Source organism: Amborella trichopoda, chromosome 13 (assembly GCF_054954075.1).
Source record: "Amborella trichopoda isolate Santa Cruz 75 chromosome 13, AtrichopodaSantaCruz75HAP2 v2.0, whole genome shotgun sequence".
Lineage (NCBI taxonomy): Eukaryota > Viridiplantae > Streptophyta > Magnoliopsida > Amborellales > Amborellaceae > Amborella > Amborella trichopoda.
In genome coordinates, this window is record NC_142348.1 from 41,529,005 (window position 1) to 41,548,224 (window position 19,220).

Below are 19,220 nucleotides of genomic sequence, written 5' to 3' on the forward strand. Positions count from 1 at the left end.
CGTAGACTATTTTATTAAGCCTCTCCGAAGCGAGCTGATTCCTCCTAGTAGTATGCAACCATTGGAACGTACTCCAGTTTCACTCACACCCAGTAGCAGAACATGTCTGGGACAACACCTTGATTGTTATTCTCTTTAGGTGAGGTGCATCACTACCATATATCTCCCACCATTCAGCTGAATTAAAGTGCAAAAAGCATTATAAAGGCACGAATAATTCATAAGACTAAATATATGAATGAATAAAATATTAGTTAGGGGATAACCTGGATCCATCTTAGTTTGAGAATTCTTGGCAAGTCTAGTTCTGAAAGATCCTATAGCATCCCTATACATAGCAAGCTAAAACAAAATATTTCGTTTTAGTGCATTATTCTTCACAAACATAACAACTCAATGAAATTCTTACGAAAATATTAAATATTACCTCTTGTGTTGCTGCTACTTGGTTTCGATGGCTTCTCTCGAGCCTCTGACCCCTTCCATAATCTTGTGAGGAAGGTGTCAAATAAAAATATTTTAGGTTGAAGTAGTAACTTAGAAAATGCATAGATACAGAAAGGTAATTTAAAATTTTATAAAAAAATAATTTAGAAATTAAACATTCTATTGATATAAATATATATGTACCTGCATAATGAATTGGATGTCTAAATTTGGTGTTTCAGCTTTTTTCTATAATCTCGATCACGTTACTAACAAAACTACACTTCTTCTCAATAGCTGATTTGACCATCTTGATACTTTCGTAAAGGATGCCCATGGTAGCTTTCTTGTCAGCGTCCACCATTCTTAACTCCATGACCAAAGGGGCAGTGGCCTCTACGACACTAGAACATCGAGACTAGAACTTCCTATTTGAGACTATGCCGTACACGTTTAGCCCTGTACTGGACTTCGAGAGGCGATCATTTAACCACTATTCACTGGTAAACAATCTCTTTAATGCACTTTCAGATTCTCGAATGGAGTCCACAGCTAAATAATCTGTCGCAAAGTGGGTTATGACAGGCATGATTATCTCTTTTTTTTAAAAACTATTCTCTGAACAAAAATAAAATTTTAGAGTGGTTATATATAAATCTTGACACCAACCTCGTTTCCTGTAGAGTCTCCTTCACAATTTTGATTTCACCGATTTCCTCAAACATTATATCGATACTGTGTGCAGCACACGGGGTTCATACTAGATGCATCATCTTATTCATCAACTTGCTGCCTGTAGAAACACATGCACGCACATTGTCCGTAATAAACTGGACTACATGCTTATCTCCCACCTCCTCCACTATCTGATCATATAGTCGTACCAAGAAGTTTGCATCCCTCTTTATTCTTGATACGTCTTTGCTAGCCAAAAAAGCAGTACCTTTTGGGGAATAGACCAAGAAGCTAAAAAACTCTTTTTTGGTAACTTTATTCAACCAACCACCACTCATGAGAGTAATGTTTGTTCTTGGCCAACTCTATTTATATTCTTCAATCCACTTTCTAACTTCCTCCACCTCTTCATCCAAGATTGGCCCACTGAGTTCATATGCCGTTAGGGCTTTACCCCGGGCTTGGCTCTCTGGATTGCGTTGACTGTATGTGAGAAATATGGGCTATTGGCTGTATCAAAGGAGATCCCTTTATTATAGAACAATTTACCAATATATCTGCCCAACATGTTCTTCGTACCTTTCACCATGCCTTTGAGGGTAATCTGTTGTGACTTAGTCTTTGAGAGAAATGGGTCTATACAACTGTGACCCGCAATACTGGCACTCCTAGATAAGCCAGAAACAATTTCTTCAACGTCTGATTCCTCTTGATACATATTGCCACTAACCCCTCCATACATATTTGAGCTGGGCCCGCCATACATGTTCGAGCGGGGCCCACTATGTATGCTCGAGCTGGGCCCTCCATGCATGTTTGAGCTAAGCCCACCATGCATGCCTAGGTCATAACCACCAGGCATTCTAAACCCGCTTTCCCTCTAGTATGTTTCATGTAAACTCATTCTTGTCGCCATCTCCAAGTCATTATTATATTGCTCTTCTAGATCATTCCCGCTCGATGACATATATAAACCAGCTATCTTTTCATCCGCCCTCTGCTTTGTAATTTTTTTATCTTTGGTAGCATTGAGAAATGCTGCTATCTACTTTTTTACATTACTAGAGATACTATTGCACGTAGAAACATCTCCCTTAACCCTTACTAAGTGTAGCTTGAACTTATGTACCCCACTACTTATCACTTTTTGGCAGTAATTATAAATAATTTTGTTCTTTTTGTTGGGATCAAGTCTGACCCCATGTTGCCATGCTTGGTCTTCCCTAAATCTTGCCATGCTTCAACTGTTTTAATATGTAAATGGTTAAAAATTAACCTGACAATTCAACATGAAAAATAATCACCATGTGTAGGGATAATATGTAGGGGTAGTTCATGAAGTTATCTTTGTTGTTAATGCAAAATACTTCTACTGGAAAAAAATATTTTAGTTCCTACTGGCAAAAATAATTCATTTATGCAACATTATAGATAAAAATAGTCTATATCAGCCATTATAATAATATAGTCATCCATAATGCCACTACATGTACATTTGGCACAAAAAATATTTATAATGATATAGTCATTCACAATGCCATAAATAACATTTACAATAATATATGGGCACAGTCCCAACTCAATTAAAATGATCACAAATAGTCGTGCATCTCAATTACAAAAATACAAGATAATATAATAAAAAATACAAGCTCCAAACATGCCTACAACTCAATTATCAAGAATATATATACAATTTATGTATCAACATACATTTTTTTGCATTAAAAATTTAATAATAAAATTGAAAAATACAAGATAATATATTTATCATACATGCCACGATTTTTTTACAATGATATTCGTACAATTAATACCAAGAATATACATACATGCCACAAATAATATTTACAATGATATAATCATTCAAGATAATATAATGATAAAATATTTGTCAATCACATACATACATTTTATGCATTAAAATTTAAAAAATACAGCTTTGCAATAAAAATTTAACAACATGTATTTTTTTGCATCAATAATTTATCAACATGCAATTTTTTGTATTAAACATTTAACAATAAAAATTAAAAATATAGTTTAATTCATCATGATAATCAAAACCTAGTCACGATTTTCACAATTTTTCAGAAAACCACGATTTCTTGAATAAATCGATCATCAATTTTTTTATTATAAAAATGCATCTTCACAGACCCACCTGGCATCAATCATTCCAAATAAAAATTATGCTCCAAATCGAATAAATTACATCAAATTGAATATATGTTATGATAAACAACATTATAAGGAATCAAAGCCCTATAATATTAATACATTATTATCAAAATATTGAATAAAATCGATTCAATAGCAGAAAAAAGAAAAAAGAAAACGCAGTTCTTTACAGACCTGACATCAGTCATTCCATCTCAAAAATCAAGCTCAAATTGAATAAATCAAATCTAATTGAATACATGTGATGATAAACAACACTATAAGGAATCAAAACCTTATAAAAATTAACACATTATTTGTAAATAATTGACTAAAATATATTGAATGACGAAAAAAAGAAAAGAAAAGAAAAAACAGTTCTTCATAGACATCAGTCATTTTTTCTCAAAAATCAAACTCAAATTGAATAAATCAGATCAAATTGAATACATGTGATGTTAAACAACACTATAAGGAATCAAAACCCTATAAATTTAAAACATTATTTGCAAATAATTGAGTAATAACAATTGAAGTGCAGGAAAAAAAAAACGCAGTTCGTCACAAACATCAGTCATTTTTTCTCGAAAATCAACCTTGAATTGAATAAATCATATCAAATTGAATACATTTGATGATAAAACAACACTATAAGGAATCAAAACCCTACAATATTAACACATTATTTGTAAAATATTGAATAAAATTGATAGAATGGCGGAAAAAAAAAAAACCCCGTAGTTCTTACCTATTTTTCTTGCACCTGTGGCTTCAAATTCAAATCTCAGATGTAATCGTCCAAAATACTTACAAATTATGAACAACTTCTTCTAAACAACACTCTTAAGATCAATAACCATCAGATTTTACAAAAAATGATGCCTTATTTTGCTTGAAATCAGAGAAATGGCGGATCCCTAAAACTCACGCTTTGTTCTTCACATATCCAAATATTTGTGATCAAAATCGATGATTTCTACTACAATTTATTGACTGAAATGTCTGAAAAGATTAAAGTAAAGGCTGAAAGATTTGATTACAAAGCTGAAATCGATGAAAAATGATAAAAAAATGACAAAAAACTATAAATCTCTTGAAGAACACTGTGCAGCCCGTGTTTTACTATTGGGAACCGGGTTGACTCGACGATTCACTGTTGGGAATTACTTGGTTCTCTTTGGACACGGGCGATTCCCGGTATTTCACTGGAACCGGCACGGATATGTCAGTTCCAGTGTCGAACAGGGCGAGTCCGGTTCGACACGTCGAGTTTTGAATCATTGGTTTGGACGATGTGAGGCATGTTGTCGAGCCTAGTAAATCAAACACGTGAAACACATCGTCCAGACCTAGACGATATTAATCACATCATCTAGTGATTTTTCTAGAGAATAATTCCAAATTTTAAGAAATAGTTACTTTGGAAACTTCTTGAAAGTGTAAAGGAGTTTATAAAAGGACAATTCATGATCCGATTCAAAATCCAAGCCATCTTAGAGATTTAGGACATTTTAAAACCTTAAACCCTAATCTTAGAGAGAATAAACGCTAGAGAGAAACCCATACATAGCCTAACGCCCTAGGTGCATTAAGGCCCCAACCCTAGATCTAACAGAAATTCTAAGGGGGCGTTTGATAACCATGCAAATCAGTGAAAATGCATGCCTTTCCTTGTTACTGTAGTTTTCATATGTTTGAGAACAGTTAAAATAGGGACAAGTTGAAACACAAGTTCTCCCCATTTACTATTCCCTTAAGGAATGGTGCAGTCGGCATACAGACGCATCCATAGAGGTAACATGCACCTTCAAATTTTATCATGGTATATAATTTTGATGTAAAATTTTCTTAGGATTATCTCAAAATCTATTTTTATATCTAATTATAAAATTTTAAATTTCAAAAATGGTTAAAATCAAGTAGGTCTATAAACATATGAATATCTTGAAAATGGACGGTGTAGATAATATGTTGTAAAATGCACTATTTCTGAGACTTAAAATATTTTTATTTTTCTTGGTCATACATCTCGATCTCGAGATAATCAATCAAAAGGTTTTCCACATTAAAACTACATTTTCAGATGGATTTTTGAGGTGTATCGGTGGTCCTACATTATAAGGTTGCATCCTTATATAAACTTTTTCCCTTAAGAAAAGCTACTGCTTTGGGGTACCCTAGCTTGGCTATTTTCAACGAAACTCATGCCCAACCATAAGACAATGGTGTTTTATTATAATATTATTTTATAATATATTCTAATAATAATATAATATATACTATATTATAAGATTATTATAATATAATATAATATAATTATATTATATGATATTATAATATATGATTATAATATAATATAATTTAATAATATTATATATAATATTAATATTATTATATAGGGTTATGTTAGGGTGCTCATGTTATAGGGCATTTTATAATTATATTCAACAAATTTAAGACATTTATATACTCTTGTTTTGTAATACATTATGTTTTTAATAAGGGTATTTTTGGCCATTAAGAGGGGTGTGACATCATGTACATAAGGGTGTGACAACACCTACATGAAGCATTAAATGCCTCGTGTGTTCCATATAGGAGATGTCAGGCCCCATGTAGATAATATCACACTCCTCCTAATGATAAAAAATATTTTTATTAAAAATAATGCTCCATCAACAAAGCAAAGATATATAAGTTTTTAATATATATATATATATATATATATATATATATATATATATATATATATATATATATATATATATATATATATATATATATATATATATATATATATATATATATATATATATATAATATAATATAATGAAATCACATTTTTAAAAAACTATGTTTGTGATATTTGTATGACCCAAAATTTTGCTCACATTCTCTTCATTTTAATAATCGATGTAAAAATAAAATAAAATAATTTGAATCCCCATATATGATCAAAATGAATCCCTCCAACAATTAATGTACGTGACCATGTTGGTCAAAAGATAAATAACTTCATGATATAGAGAGAGAGAAAAGAGAGGGAGGGTGGGAATTTTCTAAAAAGAGATAGCGAGAGTAGTCATTTTCTTGAATTTGATGATAACATTTCGTTGCTCAAGTGACTTGTTGACTAGTTCTACTCTTGGGAGTTGCCGAGGGAGACCATTGTCCCCAACATACCAAACCCTGTGCCTCTCTCCGATAACATTACGTATCTCTCTATTTGTGCCTCCCAAAAGGACCAGACAACCATGCCCAAAAGCATCACCCCACCCTCTTCTTCCTTATCTTGCCTCCCCATTACTCTCTCATCGACTTTCAAAACTTCCCTCATTTGATGACTAAAACAAAAGGGAAAATAATTCTCTTGCAATGGAAACCCTATCAAACACGTATTCCTCCTATTCTGCTCTTCTACAGTGACTGTAGATAAAAAGAAAGATGGTCTTCAACTCTCTTTCCATGGACTCAAAAAGTGACCAGGGAATGTGCACGTCACACTTCCTTTAAGAGAAAATGACAAAATGCAAGTCAAAGTTCAAACCCTTATGCTTCAATTATTAAAAATTAGGAAAGGGGATGGATCGTCCTGGTAGCACCCACATACTTAGTTATATCCCGTTGCTGTTTTCAATCCTACTGACACCGAGACATCTTAAAAAAAGCTGACTCTCTAATTTATAGGAAAAACAAGGTAGGGGCCTGTCTTTCTCTATTGAATTGCTCAAAAACATAGAAAAGTTATTAAAGCTCACATTAAATCTTGAAAGTACTTTTCGGTAGAAAAATATCTATTATAGTTTTAAAATTAATTTCTAATTACGATAATAAAATTTGAAACTCAAAAAATCACACAGATCTTGTGGAGCTTTGAACACTTACTTTTAAGATGAAATAGATAATTTATTAAAATATATACTGTTTTTTACAATTTGAAATCCTATTTTTTTCGACAACTATAATGTTCAAATCGAGATAATCAATATAAAGGTTTTTCAAAGCTTGTGTTACAATTTTCAATGAGTTATCAGGTCAAGCTTTACTTATTTGCACATATATGCAGCCCTATCGAAATATTTTCCTTTTAAAAAAACATAGTGAAAGTCCATTTTTCTTTCAGCACTCCCCAATTAAACAACAAAAATGCCCTTTATCCTCACATTAAGCACTAGATGAAAAAAAAAAAAAAAAACTCCCCAACAACCCAAATATTTCTTTCCTCAATTGATTGGCTAGCACCCCACATTCTCAACAATAAACATTAATGATACTTGCAAAAAAATGTTAGTTGCATAATTAAAAAAAAAACCTTTACAGTGAACGTTTAACACGCCAAGTAGGAATGTAGAAGAGGAAGAAGCAAAAATCAACTTTCGGTCGACCATCGATGATTCCAAAACCCTATTTCACACCCGTGCTGTGCACGTCTCAAACTTTCTATGAGTTGACAAATGTCAATCCGTCCCTCCAAACAATACAATTCCTCGTTTTTAGAGCTGTTCCAAGGGTGGCCACATTTTGGGTCTTGCTTTAATGGAGATAAGGGGCACTAAATGGCTTTTGGGTCCAAAAGGTTTCAAAATTAATGTGAAATGGAGAACAAGATTCTCTAGAGAGAGAGAGAGAGAGATAGTTAGAGGAAGAGACAGAGATAGAGAGAGAGAGATAGATAGAGGAAGAGACAGATAGAGAGAGAAAGAGTCAATGGAACAAACAATTTAGTTTCAAATTTGGAAACATATGCCTTTGATATTTTAAGAAAAGTTCAACACCTTAGAGACCAATTGCATTACGGTTTTTAGAAAGAGAAGCACATCCACCTGCAATACAAAAAAAAGAAATATATATATATATATATATATATATATATATATATATATATATATATATATATATATATATATATATATATATATATATATATATATATATATATTTATGAAGGGGAACTTTTTCTCTCCTCTTCTTTATTTCCTTCTTTCAATATTTTTTCCTTTTGTTCCCTATTATTTTGATTAAAAAAAGTGTCTCTAATAGCGCACTAGCCAATTGGGGCGGCGGAACCGTCCATGTATCTCTTTTCACATTTAAACATTATCAAGAACTCATTTAATAAGCATGGAAAAGAAGCCTTGTACGTACGCCGCATGTCACCTTTTATGAGGCCCTTTCTATTTTGTGCATTAAAATAGAGATGATAATTCAACATATTCTTATTCTTCTTCATTGCCAATAACAAAGCAGACCACCTTCCACCTATCACAAGGCTTAGAAATTAACATGTGGAAATCACTTTCGAAAATTCTAACATATTTATTTATGAGCATGCACACTATGCTCCCTCGGGAGCATAGCTTACTTCCTCGATTAGAAGACTACTTAGGATAGTTTTTTTCAATATGAAATTTTGGGAACTACTTAAAGAATCACTAGATGATCATTGACAAAAGAAAAAATTTGAAATTTTAGTTTTCTAACACGTGGATCTTGCCATCTAAAAATTGGATGGTCTCTATTCAATATTGAGATTTTTTTTTTTTTCAAGTGTGCAAAAGGTGCAATTAGAAATTTTTTCTATTGAGGTTAATCTACGTGTCGAAGATGTTACGTCCCCAAATGTTGGGTCTCTAGGTGGGGCATTTATGTGAGAGAGTAAATAGACACTATAGTCCCGTGCTGAGTATAACATCTTTGGTCTTTATTTATTACTCTCTTTCCAAACTTGTCATTGGGACCCACATCTTAGCCCCTCTCACCGATTTATCAATATCTTTCACATTTGATAATGTAGTCTTTTTTATTGTTTTGGAATCCACAAGCCCAGACTAAGGACTTTGCAGCTCAAATGGAATACAAATTTAGGGCATTCAAAACATTCTATTTCTAAACTAATGACAAAAGTAACAACTTAGGGCCTGAATCTTGCAAAATAAATGGTTTTTGCACAAAGACAAGGACCATTTAATGTTAATGATGAGAATGATGGTTATATAAATAGTAGATAAGGCCTTGAATAGACGGTCCAACAACTATGTGACAGATAGCATTTATTTTAAACACCTGATCACACGTGCGAACTATGCATCATTTGGTAATGAGTTCCATCCATGTTGAGGAGAGGCTCATGTTACGTAGCATGCATGTAAAAAAGTGCACGTTGGTGGGCCCTCATATACCACCCCTTCATTCCAATTATTTTTCTATGGGGATGTTTGGCCTATGAGTAAGTCATTATTTTGTTGTTTATCTATTAATTATGAATGTGCTTTTTAAGTCCTTATTGTATTGTTTATCTATTAATTATGAATGTGCATCTAAGTCCTCATGCTATTGCTTGTTTATTAACTATTAGTGTGTTGGGATCCTTATTGGCAAAGTTAATGCAAGATAAAATAAGCCATGTCATAGCGCAAATAAAGTTGATGCTAGTGGAGTATGAGCATGCATACATGGGAGAGGATGGGAAGTAGGCACAGTAAATGACAAGGCCGTTTACTGTTAGTACAAGTTGGGCGGTCAACGAGCCGTGCTTGGCCCTATCTTGGGCTGGTCCGAAGAGGACCTGCCCAAGTTTGGGCCCAGCCAAGTACGGGCCCAGTAGACTCAAAAGAAATAAAAGTATAAATAAAGAGTAAAAAAAGTTGGGTTGGGCCAACCTAGTTGTGGCTCTGGCTCAACCTTAATTTTTCAGGGTTGGGGTGAACAGGCCGGGTCAGGCTACCCAGCCCATTCTTAACACTAAATACAAGAAATTCACAATTAATTGTCAGATATAAAATTGGGTAGTCATGGGTGTGCAATGGATAGATCTCAAAAAATTTGAACATGATTTTTTCCATCTCTGTAACACACCTTTAGCCGCATGATTTCATATCTAGCATCAAAGAGTTACATTGACCTTCTTGTACCACAACTGAATAAACTTATAACATTATATCCCTTGGAAATTTATGAGGTGGTTTTCGAGGCAAAGTGTTACTCTTCCACTTGAGTCTAAGATCCTCAGCAACCAGAATATTACCGAAAGACAAAAGAGGAAAAGGAAATCAAACAGTGAGGGAGAAAAGGAAAAGCGTGAGACATTGTCCTTATCCCTTCTTTGTTTTCCTTTTCTTATTTTTATTTTCTTTCATGTGATTGCCTTTTCTCGTTATTTTTTCCCTTTTCCTTCAGTACAGTGAAAGAGGTTTTATGCATATACTTGTAGGATAGGTAAGCTGGATTCGACCCATTGTCAAAGATGAAACAGTATTCTAGTTTATTTTATTTTGAGCTAAGGTTTAACTTATATTCCTTTTCTCTGTGCAAATAGGAAAATAACAGGAGTCCTTTTAGAATATTGTAGTTTATTAAACCAAAAAATTATTACATAGGATTCAAGGGGAAAACCAAGGTACATAGAATTAGATGTGTAGAATGGGGTCACCTAAGTTTGTGAAGTTAGGAATTGAGTTACAATTTACGTATAGTAATTTTTTTTGTGGATAGGCAGTAGGAATTGAACTTGAGATGTAGTGCTGCTAAGGCTAACTATTCAAAGCCCAAGCCCAAACCCAGTTCCTATCTATGTATTCAAATTAATATTATTGCCATCAAAACCCCCAAAATGCTCCTACAAGTTGCACCCATGACAAATTAACAGGACCACTTCTTTCTTTCTTAGTTCGGATGAATCTTGGATCAATTTAATAATAGCAATTGCTTCAAAGGTAGGCTTAGAATGAGTTGGATGTGCCGATGCATTTGCAACTTCGAGTCCCATGTGTGTTCTAGATTATGCAGCGTAGGCCCCACGCACTTTTCAAATGTGGGTCCCACTCACCAAGCATTGGTTTAGACCACCCAATCAGAGAGGGCGGTTCGATGCACCTTGTTTCCCACGTGTTGCCCATTTATAAATGTACTACATCAACTTGTGTACAGCATATGATGCATAGGTAGAGCATCTATCGTTCGTTCTCAAGGATGGATGGTGGAGATCAATCAAGCCAATCAGAGTATTCGTCATCAAGAAACACGCGGATGACCCATATACATGCATATGCACAATTGTCAAACGTGAAATCGAACAGCTTGGCATGTTTTGAAAATTTGTTCCGATTACAAGCTAGGTAAAAAGTTTCACATCTAACGACCAATAGTAATTGTGGCTCTTTCAGTGAAAAATAAAAATAAATGAATTATACTATTATTTCCTTAAAAACATATATGACAAAACAAGTAAGAGAATAATTAATTTCTTGGGTTGCTGTTAAATGAATTGCCCAAATGGAGAAGGATACTATGGTGGTCCTACAAGGGAAGGGAGGCCTTTTCAAGCAATTAGGAAAGAAACCTAACCCAAAGTAGGAGAGGGTCGGTCACATATCATGGGCTAGTTAGTGTGTGTGTGTGTGTTTGTGCGCATGTAAGAATATGAATAGATACCTTTTGTCGGACATGGATATTTACCATGAGAGTGAGGTGAGGGGGCTTTGCAAGTTATGGCGACAGCGCAACGTGCTGGTCATAGTACCACTCAAAACCCTAGAAAAGTAGAGAAAGAAAGAGGGATGAGAGAGAAAGTATTCATTCTTTTGTTTCTATTCTTGTTTTGCATGTTTCCAACAGTGAAAAGGGGAGGAAGAGAACGTAAGTACTACTGTGGCAGCACTGCTCCGAGTTTTTGTCCTCTCACAGCTCGACACGTCCAATAATGGAAGCATATCCACCCCCTTCCACCAAAGGACTCTTTTCCTCTTTCGTCACAAGGAACCTGCCAATGGGTCCAGGTCCGGTCCGGGCCTTGAGAAAGTTAGGCTTGGGTCAAACTGTAAGGCAAGAGCCCAGCTAGGATTGGTGCCGGCTTTGGGCCCGGTCATCTTTTTTTTCCCTTTCTGCTTGTTAAAAAAGTTTTTGGGTTAAAATGATATAAAAAGATTTATTATGATTAATTTCTAGGATAAAAAAATAAGGGAAAAAAAATCTCTTTATTCCATATTTTTAACTTTCATATATCATGATACTCAAGAATTGAAAATATTATTTGTAAGCAAAAGATCTCCATATTTTCTATCTTACGACCCTGTTGACTCTTTTGACCATAAAGTTTTGACCCAAACAAACACTAAAATGACACTCTCTCTCTCTAAAACTCCATCTCTCTGTTCGCTTCTCGATGAGTTTACCGATCAAAGGGTTTAGCTTGAGCTCGAACACGAGCGTATCTTCTTATTTGTGAGAGAGAGATGGAGTTTGGGTTTTAGAGATAAAGAGAGATATAGAGTCATTTCATAAATTTTTGAGGTCAATAGGGTGTAAGGGGTTGGAAGATAGAAAAGATGAAGTCATTTTTGCTTATAAGTAATAGTTTCAATTTTTAGATGTGATGAGATATAGAAATTAAAAATAAGGGATAGTAGGATATTTTCTCAAAAATCAATAAAAAAAAGAGATAAGAGAGGAGGGGGTACGGCGAAATCTTTAATGGTTTTCTTACGTTGCTTCAAAAAAAAAAAAAAAAAAAAAGAGGGTCCGCCGTAAAATGATACATAGAATTAAGATTTTATACGAAATTATCCTTTAATTTTGGCCTGGTCAAGGCTGGCCGCACTAATGGGGACAAGGGCCGGACCTGTTGCTACCCTTACTATCAAGATTTCTATATAATCTTAGAGGGAGTTGAGGAACTAAGAAGAGCATGCTTTCTGGAATTAACAATTCCAAGTGTCTATGTTAATAATCTTAGACGGGGAGTTGAAGTTCAACAGAGAAGGAATTAACAAGTCGAGGCCATGCCGTCTTCCTATATTTGTTTTTCAAAGGCCTCAAAGACCGACAAGTGAGGCTTAACAAACACCATCTGACACCCATTCCATACAACTCCCACATGTCCCTCTGATCAATCAATTCCCAACCCCATACTCCCAATCTCTAAATCTACTCCCCCTTCCAATTATTTCTTCCATTTTGCATACCAATCTCCATACAAGAGAGAGAGAAGATATCCATTAAAACCCACTCCTCAGAAAAATAAAATAGAAAAGAAAAGCTCCTAAACCTCATGTCAAGAGAAAAACATGAAATCATTTGAAAGTCTGAGGACACATGAGTTCAAGTAGTTGACTTAGAAACCCAAAAAATTGACAAAAACCCCACATTGATTGCAAGTATCGACTCGTCAATTTGGATTTTACATATGAATCAAATAACTAACCTAGATTGTGAACCACATTTTAATATTAATTATATCCAAATCCACCCCACAACAAATAAGAATCCCTTTTCAGAAGAGAATAGGATATATTCAAATGGAATTGATTTTGAAGCAATGGTAATGGCCAAGAACCTCTCTGTATCCACCCAACTGTTAGAAGGAAGCAGAAGAAAGAAATTACAGTCTCAAGAGATCAAACAAGGCCAGGAGGGGGAGAGAGAATCAGAGGTTCAGTATCCTTGGACCCGTCGTGATCGCAGACCGCCACCGGCTTCGAGTCCGTGAGCCTTCTCGCCTTGTCCACCTGCGCCACCCAATCGGTCCTCGCCAAAACAAAGAGCATCACCACTGCGCAGCAGCCCTGCGCGGCCAACAGCCCCACCCACAGCCCCAGAAACTCAAACTTCATCCAAAACCCTAATGCCAAAGCCACAGGCAAACCCACACAGTAGAAGCAACACAAATTAATATTGGCTCCTGCAGCTGGCCTCGCGCTCCCCCTCAGGACCCCGCACCCGGTGGTCTGGGGGCAGTTCCCGAGCTCGCAGAGCCCCGCGATAGGCAAAACCATGGCTGTTAGCTTCAAAACCTCAGGATCAGTGCTGAACATTCGACCCCACCAATGTCTCACCGAGAAAGCAAAACCCATGGCCATTACTCCCATGAAGCCAGCAAAGGTGAGCCCAACGAGCATTGAGATGCGGGCGTGTGACGGGCGGTCCGCTCCGAGCTCGTGTCCAACACGGGCCGACACCCCAAGACTAAGAGCAGATGGAAAGACATAGACAAGCGCTGTCGTCTGAATCATAATGCCCATGGAAGCCACAGTTGCTCTCGGATTGACAAAGAGGCCACAGAGAATGATCATCAGCTCATACCACCACCACTCAAGGCAAACAGATATACAGGTGGGCAATGCTAGGCCCATCAGAGTGCCCCACCCGCGAAAGCAGTCGGTACTCGGTGACGCCCATGACGACTTATATGCACCAGAAACAAGCAGATAAAAGAGAAGTAACAAAACCAAGATAAAGTTTGTCCAGACAGATGCAAGGGCCACACCACCAATACCCATTTTCAAGCAAGTTACGAGAAGGAAATTTACAGGGATATGGAGGAGGACAGAGATTGCCGAGCAGTATGTTAATGGCAGGGTGATGTTTTGCGTCCTGAGATAGTTTCTCAGAGGGTGGAGGAAAGAGAGAGAGACGAGATCAGGGAGAGAGAAGAGAATGAAGGTATTGGCCATGGATGAGATAGCTTCATCTTGGCCACACAATAACAAAATCTTTTTCATATTGAACCAGAACACAGAGATGGGAAGCGACGAAGTGAGGAGGAGGAGGATGGTTCGTTGCAGAGCGAGGCCCATGAGCTTGTACTGTTTGGCACCAAAGGCCTGGGCGCAAATGGGTTCCATTCCCATCGCGAGGCCGGACATGACAGAGTAGCCTGTAATGTTCGCGAACCCAATCGCAAGAGCCCCGCCCGAGAGCTCAAGCTCCCCGAGAAAGCCGAGGAAAAGCATTGATATCATGGCCCTTGAGTAGAGGAGGAGGCCGGTTAGGACAGTCGGTCCAGAGATTTTGAATATGGCCTTGAGCTCCTCTTTCACCTGCAAATCACCATGTCCATGGAGTTAGGGAGAGTAAGAGAGATAGAGAGAGAAAGAGAGAATTGGGTATTGGTTTTTACCTCTGAAGACGAAGGCCATCTATGGAGGTCGTAGGGTTCAAGCTCCATGAATTTAGACTGAGAGTGGGACTGACGGTGTTTCCCCTGAAAGGGGGAAATATAGGTGGTGGTGGTGGGAGACGTTTGCCTGCACATTATGATTATGCCTCCTCTTTTTTCGCCCGTCTCACAAACCATTCAACTCCTCTCTCTCTCTCTCGCTCTCTCAAGTTACCTGAAAGAGCCTTTTTTTTTTTTCTCTCTCTCTCTCCAAAATATAGTAACGAGAAGCGAAAGTTTCTCTCTCTTCTTTCTCTCTCTAAGGAAATGGAGTGGTGTGTATACGGTGGCATCGGAGGTGGCTCTACTTATAAGGGATTTTCTCTCTCAATTGGCCTCACCCAGAACAACACGTGTCATTGTTGGACGCCCATGAGCGCAAGCGCTCGGTGGGGGCCGAGAAAAGGCGGCCTGTTTGCGTTTTTGGGGTTTTCTCTCGCTAAAATCTGGTTATTGGGGGGCCATCCCAATCTTTCTCCCTCCTCTCCCCTCTCATGCGTGCAGCATAATTCTAAAGAGACCACTGTTGCTCGCATACCCAAAGCCCACAACGAATCTCATAATGACGACCGTTTTTTTTTTTAACTATTTATAGTCGGTTACATAAATCTTGATTCGTCTTTCTGCTTGCTTATAGAAGGCGGGGCAGTTATCCGAGGTTTTGATTAAAATTTAGGAGCATTTTTTACTTTTTTATTTTTTGTTTTTTTCTGTTTTTTATTTATTTTTTATTTTTTAGTTTTTAAAAATTTAAAGTGTCAGTTCTCAAACTGTGCTCTCAAACTGTGCAACAGTTGTTTGAGGGACCACAGAGGCACTGATTGAAGGTTTAGATAGAGAAAGTGAAGAGTGCGTCTCTCTCTACTCTGTAGCCGGCAGACTGGGAGAAAGGGAACAGGGATGACGTGGGGAAGTGAGGGCCATTCGATTAGCAGAGATATCCAGTTTTGCTACACGCACGAGGCTCCCGGTTTGGTAGCAGAGGCCCTGCCACCACCAGAGAGATGAGATAAGCTAAGCAGCCAAAAACACTGAAAAGTAGAGTAAATCATTTATATACACTGATTCTCAAGTTTTTCGACTCATTGTTTCAAAAGTGTACCAAATGTGGGGTAGGATTCGCCGGTTGCGCATGGTTCTGGTCATGGTACTCAGCTGGGGCCTACACTTTTAGGAGGGAGGGGGTGGGATTAACATGAGTGACATAAAAGTGAAAATTTATTGCCCCTTTTCTTTTTAATATTAACAATATGGTGTATGGCTTGCAAATGGGGCGCCCACTGTTCAATGAATCAATGGTGTATATTTGGGTTGTGTATCATACATGCATAAACCATACACAACTTGTGTGTGGGATACTTTCCCGCCCAAATTTTACCGTTTGAATTTCGAAAATACATCTTCTTTATGTGTTGATAATTTGAAAAGTTAGGGGATGCGATTATGTGCCGATAATTCGAAAAGTTAGAGGTAATGATTATCCTCTTTTTTTTCTAGTAAAGAAGAAAATGCATAATTTTGGTCGAGGAAGATAATTTAAAATGATTCTCTATGTTGCTCTGTAGAGTCTTTTACAATCATGGGACCCATCAGAGCATTATAGATAATGTACAGTTAAGCGTGCTTGGGAAAAAACAGTATGGATGCATGAAACATGCAACATAAATCTAGCAAAAAATAGTACACAAGAGGAAAGAAGAAGGTTGATTCTATGAATTCAATATATACAAGAGGAAAGAAGAAGGTTAATTCTATGAATTGAATGAAAAATGTATTAAATTCAAATTCTCATGTAAGAAAAGGGATGAATTTATTTGGGGAAACTATTGAAGGTTATCTATTTTTGGAAATTATAAAAATTGGGAAATACTTGCCACTTTAATATAGCTGTTAGAAGTTCCAATTAAAGATTGCCAATTTCATAGCTGGATATCGTTCTAGGGACCATGTGAACAGTATACTAGATGTAGTGGGGACAGTCATGACAATATTCTGTTTGTATGTTACATGCACTCTCCTTATGTTTGAAGTTTGATGCCATTAAACAAGTACATGCGTTAAAGCCTGTGGAATGTGACATAATGTTTAGGTCATTGATTTGTTATCCGCTCTATTTTTTATTGTCGAATCTAGGTGTTTTAGAACTCAAAATCCAATATATCTTTTTTGAAAATACTTATCTAAAATTTTAAATCTAAAAAGTATGCTAAGTGGGTATTTGTCTGGGAGTAACCGCACAGTATACTCTGACTGTAGCATGGTGTACCCTAACTAAGAGAAAAACACCTCATGAGCACAGGCTAAAGACAACTTGGTAATTTTAAAGTTAAAAACAAAAGCGTGCTCGAGGTCTTTGTCCCATAAAAAAAAGGACATAAGGTCCTATGTATTCCATATCCCTTTCCCATAGTGTGGAAATATCATCCCAAAAGGAATATGGTTTGATAGGGCTGCAGTCCTATCAAAAGAAGTAAAGCCTTACCTCATAATTCATCAAAAATAATAATTCAAGCATTGGACAATCTTCACATCGATCATCTCGACTTGAACATATTAGTTGTAAAAAAAAAAAAGGATTTTAAGCTCTAAAATCGTGTATACTAGAACATTATCTATACCTTGGATTTCATACTAAAGTTAAGTGTTCATATATCCTCAAAATATGTGCTACGTTGTATGCTTCGAATTTTATTATCGGAGTTGAAAATTGATTAGATCTATCATGGAAATTTTCATTGCCGAATGTGTTTTTCTGAAGAAGATTTGAAATGAGACTTTATTTTGTTTTCATAAAGCCTAAGCCCTATAGAAACTACATCAATAAGAATCCAGATATTGGAAATAGCAATCCCCAGTTTATTTACTTCGAAGGCTAATGATCATGGGCCATTGGTTTGGGAATGGGCTGGCAATGGGCTGGGCCTCCAGCCCAGTTCGGCCCAATCAGCTTGGACCTAAAAAAAGTAGGGCCTGGGCCGGCCCGAGGGCCAGGCTAGGGCCATTGCCAGCACGGCCCTCTTTTTTCCTTTTATTTCTATTTTTAAAAATTTGTTTTTGGCCTGACCACACATAGGGCCTTGGCATGGCCCAGGCCCGGCCAGTTGCTACCCTTAGTTTGGGTGTTTGAGTAGAAGCTATGATTTGTTATTTATGCATGTCTTTTTAAGAAATCAATGACCCACCCAGGAAAATTAACAAGTTGGAAAGTGGCTCATCGTCATGGATGATACTGCTCATCACTCTCAAGGGAAGGGGCAGGGGCCCATGAGATCAGATAGAGAGAGAGAATCCCACCATGAAAAGCATAAGAGTAATATGGAATAGTGGAACAGTGAATGGATTCTCAATCTCTTACAGTGTTTCTTCATTTGTGGGCAACAAGGCAGCGGCGTTTCTCCACGATGGGATCACCATTCCAATCCTTGTTTCTTTTTGTGTGCTTCAAATTCTGAGGAATTTCTTCTCCAATCATGAATATGTCCCCTATTTTTGCTGCACTCACACTTTGCCCATTATACATGCAAGTTGGGCTCCTTATAGCTTCATTGCCAAGCCATAAAAAGTTAAATTCTCTCTCTCTCTCTCTCTCTCTCTCTCTCTATTTTAATGGCCTGAATTCTTTTTTGTAATTTGCTAAATAGAGCTCCTAATTATTTATGTATGGGTGTGGTTTGCATGTATGTAAAAAAATAGTTCAAATCAAGTAGATTACACTGTTTAACAAAAAAAAAAAAACGAGCAGATCTATAAATAAATAAACAACTTGAAAATGAACGGTCCAGATAATGTGTTGCAAGATGTACTATTTTTAAGTCTTGAAATATCTTTTTTTCTCTATATTTATTCATCTCGATGTCGAGATGATCCATTAGATATTTTCCAACTTCAAAACAACCTTTTTTTTTTCTCCCACTGACACCAACCGACTAACACCTTTAAGAAAAAACTAAGTCCTAAACTATTTGAAAAAACCGATGAGGTACGTCTTCCCCATTGAAAAAAAAAAAAAAAAACAATTTTTTTGTAA

The 19,220-nt window shown here is 36.5% G+C and overlaps 1 protein-coding gene across 1 annotated transcript; it reads right to left on the reverse strand.

Moving 5' to 3' along the window:
* Positions 1–13,385: 13,385 nt before the first annotated feature.
* LOC18442445 (protein DETOXIFICATION 49) lies at positions 13,386–15,665 on the reverse strand. The gene is made up of 2 exons (XM_006852661.4): positions 15,155–15,665; positions 13,386–15,074 (listed from the first exon to the last, which is right to left on the reverse strand). Exons 1-2 carry the CDS (start codon positions 15,329–15,331, stop codon positions 13,653–13,655), a joined length of 1,599 nt encoding a protein of 532 aa, XP_006852723.2. The 5' UTR covers positions 15,332–15,665; the 3' UTR covers positions 13,386–13,652.
* Between the last annotated feature and the right edge of the window lie 3,555 nt (positions 15,666–19,220).